We start from the raw sequence: 4716 nt of genomic DNA, 5'->3' as shown, positions 1-4716 counted from the left end.
TGAGAAAATTTTCTTGGCAAATTTACTGGACCAGAAGGAATTTTTATCACATATTTGTACATCTCATTTATTTATGTCATTAATTCCTAAGGAATGAGGCATTACTATGATTACAATGATCTATTCCAATATGACCCTCTACCATCCTATAATTTTTCCCCTAATAAAATCTAATCCAAATTTCCTGATGGAAGTATAAAGTTTTAATGTTTGTTTGCTTGTCTGCATTAAGATATATTTGGTGGAGGTTTAGGATCCCAAAAATAGAATATTTCATAAATGACTACTAACGTTTATCTGCTTCTTTAGGATTTACCATACACCAAGCGACATTATCTTTATTGACCTAAATTAAAAGACAAATTTAAATCCTGCATGGTAGCTACCAAAAACATATATTTGAAAAACAGGATTCAGCGTGCCATAATATGCATTATTTAATGGTATGTAAATCATAAATCGGACAGTTAGGAAAACCACACTTCATCATTAATAAACAGCAATGCTACTACTACATTAATTATGCTATTGCTATGATTTATTCCCAAGTTTTGCATTCTGACTTTCCTTCAAAATGTATGCCATCTGACAAGTGATAACCTGTTTCCCATTCTAGATCTCCTACCCATTCCTTGAATCTGTTCCTCCTACCCACCCGATGGGCACCTACAGGAAACTGTTACAGAAATACAGGCATAAGCAGCTGCATTGTCTCATGAGCATGAAAATTAAAGAACAAGCAAACACCACCTAAAGCTCCAACATTTATTGTGTCAATGTTAAGCACACTTTTTAAAAGACAACATAGAATGTATAGAAACAAGGGGTTGGGGACTCATGCTTATTTCCACAATACGGGTTATTAGGTTGGCTGGTTTCAAAAGGGCCGGACACCGCTCAGGACAGACCGTCCGAGGGCCCTCTGTATGGGACTGATTCACTGTTCCAAGGTGGGTCTGTTTTTTTGTTTTTACTTTTTATTAAAAAATATAAATAAAATGGCACTGCAGGCCCAGGCTGGAAGGACTCCGCAGGACTCTGTCTTCGCACAACGGCTTCTTGGAGGCTACTGTCAGAAAACATCACAAACTAGCAGGATGACGGACCACGCTGACATCGGCTGGGCGGCATGTGTCCACCCGGCCCCTGGGGGCTTCAAATTTTCTCAGAACTTAAGGGCTCTCGAGCTTCCATCCGAAAACTGCCACACATCTTGAGCTCTCTGGGTGCTACGCCGAATGGGGGTGTGTGAAGAACCTAGAAAGAGGTTGGAGACAGAGGAGGGGGGAAAAAAAAGTACAGGTGTGACTTGGCCCAGTGATTTTCTGTTCTCTCACTAGCATTTTAAATTATGATTTAAATCAACCACAGGTCGAGCCACTGTATCTTAAACATGATTTCCAGTGCTATCTCCCCTCCCCAGATACCTGACCTTTGGGTGACTTTCCCGAACCTTCCCCCTCCATCCCCAAAGGACCCGGATTCCCCTCCTCCCCAGCCCAGCCATGTGATAGTCCTGCTAAACTTGGGGCACACCTGGAAAGAAACACTTTCCCCTATGACTAAAAGAACTTAGTAGGAAACAGTCCTTTGGTTGAGGAGAGCAGGGCAGGGGATAGGGAGGGGTCATATTCTTAAAATAATAATAAAATTATAAAGAAACAAAAAAAAATTGATGTGAAAGCAGCACAACGAAAACATGAAATGTCATCAAGTTCAACGTCAAAGCAGCCAACGATTTACAAGAGGCGAACAAATCTCTGAAGAGAAAACCAGAACCCAGAATAGTTGCTCTCAAATTGCACCAAAACTGCCTGTAGTTTCTTTCAAACATGCAGTTTTTCTTTTATTTCTCTTTTTTTTCTTTCTTTCTTTATTCTTTTTTGTCAGGGGGGAAGGCACTGCTGAAGGGAAGAGGGGAGTGGTTATTTTCATCGGGTTCCTCCCTCGCTGTGGACATTGACTTGAAGCAGAACCGGGAGTCCGGAGGTGCCAGGAGGGCTACCACTGTGGCGGTCCAGGCCTCGTTGCCATGGCGACCCGAAGCAGGGGCCTGGGGCCTTCTCTCCCCTGACTCGGCGCTGCAGGAGGCCGGGGGTCTGGAGCTCAGCTGCTCTCCTGCTTACCCCCTGGAGCAGTGGAGGCCTGGGCTGAGGGGCCTGCTGTGTCCAGGTGGGCTCTGGGGACTCCCACTGTCAGTCAGCGCTAGTCACTGTCGTTGAGGCCGTTAGCTGACACCCCTGTTAAACCCCTTCCTCTGATCTGCTGCTGATAGTTAAAGACCTAACAGAAAAACACAGGCCCTGTGCATCTCGGGGTTCCTGCTTCAGAAGAAACTTTGGGGGTAAATTGCTTAATTTAGTTTTTCTGCTATCTTTACGAAAGACCTATTGGAAACATGTACTTCCTTCAGGTAGGTTTGCCATGTTACAGAAAGCAAAAGCAGTATTTGGATCAACCACTCAGTCGTGTTCAGTCAAGTTTAGACACTAAAGTACAGTGGCCCCCATGAACTGTGTTCCTCTCCTTCCCCACGTAGGAAGGAGGAGCTAACGGCATCCCATGACCACAGGTGACAGTGGGAAAGAGAGAGACAAACAGGCCCATTCTCCTGAAGGTGGACCCCTTGGCCATGTGCTGTAGTAAACTAGACGTGGAGTTAGGAGACGCTGGCAAGCAAAAATGCCCATGTCTACAACTTGCCACTCCAGTGGCCCTGGAAGAGACCACCAGAACCAACCTGTGTCCTAATACCCATTTCCTTTATTCTCCACTGGTAAAGCTGCAGGACCTCAGGAGACACTTAGGAAAATCTGCTGAGAGGCTCATGCTTTTTAAAAGTTAGCAATCTTTTTAAAATTTTTCTATGGAGGTTTAAAGAACACTGCCATTCCCATCCCTTTTTTTTTTTTTTTTTAAGGGAAGTTGCCTTTTAAAAAAAAGAATGGGATGGATACAGTCTTGAACACAGGAGGGCCATAGACAATGGAGTGACATTCATACGAGGAATACACAATTACAGTGGTCACCACCAATCCTGTGTGTGTGTGTGTGTGTGTGTGTGTGTGTGTGTGTGTGTGTGTTAAGAGGGGAGGTTAGGAAAACCCAGTATTTCTTCCCTTACTGTCTGAGTAAAGTACTAGAAGCAGGACAGGATGGGGCCTGAGGCTTCTAATTCCTTTTCAGAGTGGCCCCAAATAATCCCAGTACATTTCGGCAAATTTTTAGTGTCTGTGAATAAAGCACCTCATTTCCTTATTTCTCCAGTCGAAATGGTCTCTAACCCACTGCTCCCTCCCCCACTCCAAGCATTATGAATATGTACAATATGGACTTATTACATACACAACAAATGGTATTTAAATAAACAGTTCTCTTCACAGAGCACCCTGGGAAAAACTCAACTACTTCACACTTTCTGCTACGGTTGTATACATGATGAACATGTCCACCCCATTTCTTAGCAACCTTTAGAACGTGTTGGTTTCAGTCCTTTTGTAGGTCCTGAACAACAAGAGGATAGCAAATGGTCTCAGGGAGAAGGTAGTACTGTATACGTACTGCAGAAATTTCTGGATTTAAATCTGTGAGAATAGTATCTGCTGTATGCCTGTTTATTAGCTTGATCGCAAAATAAAAATCAAAAGGAACATCTTGTCAGGAGTTCAGGTACAGAGAACGTTCCATCAGCACCTCAAGAATGTTACAAAAACAACTGAGAAATTTGAGAGATAATCATGTTCTTAGTATTTTCTTAGTTTTAAAATATATCAGGAATTCATCTTTCTGTGAGACTTTTAAAAATGTTTTGTAGTAAGGTTTTAAATTTTAGGATTCCAGATACAAAATGTTACTTATAAGGTATATTCTCATTGGCTGTTTTCATGCTTTTAAATGTTCACTCAGCTTCAGAAATATTTTATCAGAAGTCGGGAGGGAAAGTAACCTGAATAATCTGTCTCCCAAAAAATTTATTTAAATTTGGGGCTACATAAATCAAACATAATCTGTGATTTATCACCAGCTGTTTTCTCCCCTCCCCATTCCATTTGATTTAAGAAATCTGAACATACAAGTATACAGTATCCACCATTCATTCTGTCAGGATGCAAAACCTAATTACACTAACAGCATCATATACCGAGAAATTAAAATGAATACTGTATGTAAAACCTACACAGATGCACTCAGAGCTCCTAATAAAAGAGCAATAGGGACACACTGAAGTTTTATGGACATTTAATATGGTAGAGCAAAAATAACCACATGTAAAACCAGCGTGGCACTGGAGAATATTTCTACCTGTCTGAACAGCATTTTGGATTCAGTTTTGGAGTCATCTAATCTAAACCACACTATCCTTTCTCGGTTCACTGACAAACATCAAGTTCTCCAAAGTAACCCAGCCCAACCCCAGCTCAGCTCCTGCGCAGTGTTCTCCACTATCTTCATTGGATACCTGTTTCCCACCCACACTGTCTTTTTAAAAAATAACACCTCTCTCTCTACTTTAAAATGACAAAACTCTTCTTGCCTCTAATAAGAGGCACTGCATGAAAAGCCACCTCACTGGCATTAAGGCCTAAGAATTGAGCAACAAAAATGTTACCACAAGAAGACAACAGAACAGCTTGTTTTGGTTTTTACAAAAATAAGAACAATGTCAGATCCATTCATCTACACTGGGAACAGGGAGACAGTATCACAGAGGCATGG

The 4716-nt window shown here is 41.9% G+C and overlaps 1 protein-coding gene across 5 annotated transcripts in view; it reads right to left on the bottom strand.

Annotated features, from left to right (window-relative positions):
* Positions 1-751: 751 nt before the first annotated feature.
* Positions 752-4716, bottom strand: part of Bcl11a (B-cell CLL/lymphoma 11A (zinc finger protein)) — a 97157-nt gene continuing 93192 nt past the window's right edge. For all 5 annotated transcript variants that reach the window (XM_005385757.2, XM_013514709.1, XM_013514708.1 and 2 more), the window contains exon 5: positions 752-1257. In XM_005385757.2, coding sequence (XP_005385814.2) covers positions 1166-1257 — 92 coding nt within the window. In that variant the 3' untranslated portion in view covers positions 752-1165. The remainder of the gene's footprint in view (positions 1258-4716) is intronic.

This window comes from Chinchilla lanigera, unplaced genomic scaffold (assembly GCF_000276665.1).
Source record: "Chinchilla lanigera isolate Chin_1 unplaced genomic scaffold, ChiLan1.0 scaffold00023, whole genome shotgun sequence".
Lineage (NCBI taxonomy): Eukaryota > Metazoa > Chordata > Mammalia > Rodentia > Chinchillidae > Chinchilla > Chinchilla lanigera.
Note: the sequence above shows the minus strand (reverse complement) of the source record. Positions and strands in the feature narration are given on the sequence as shown.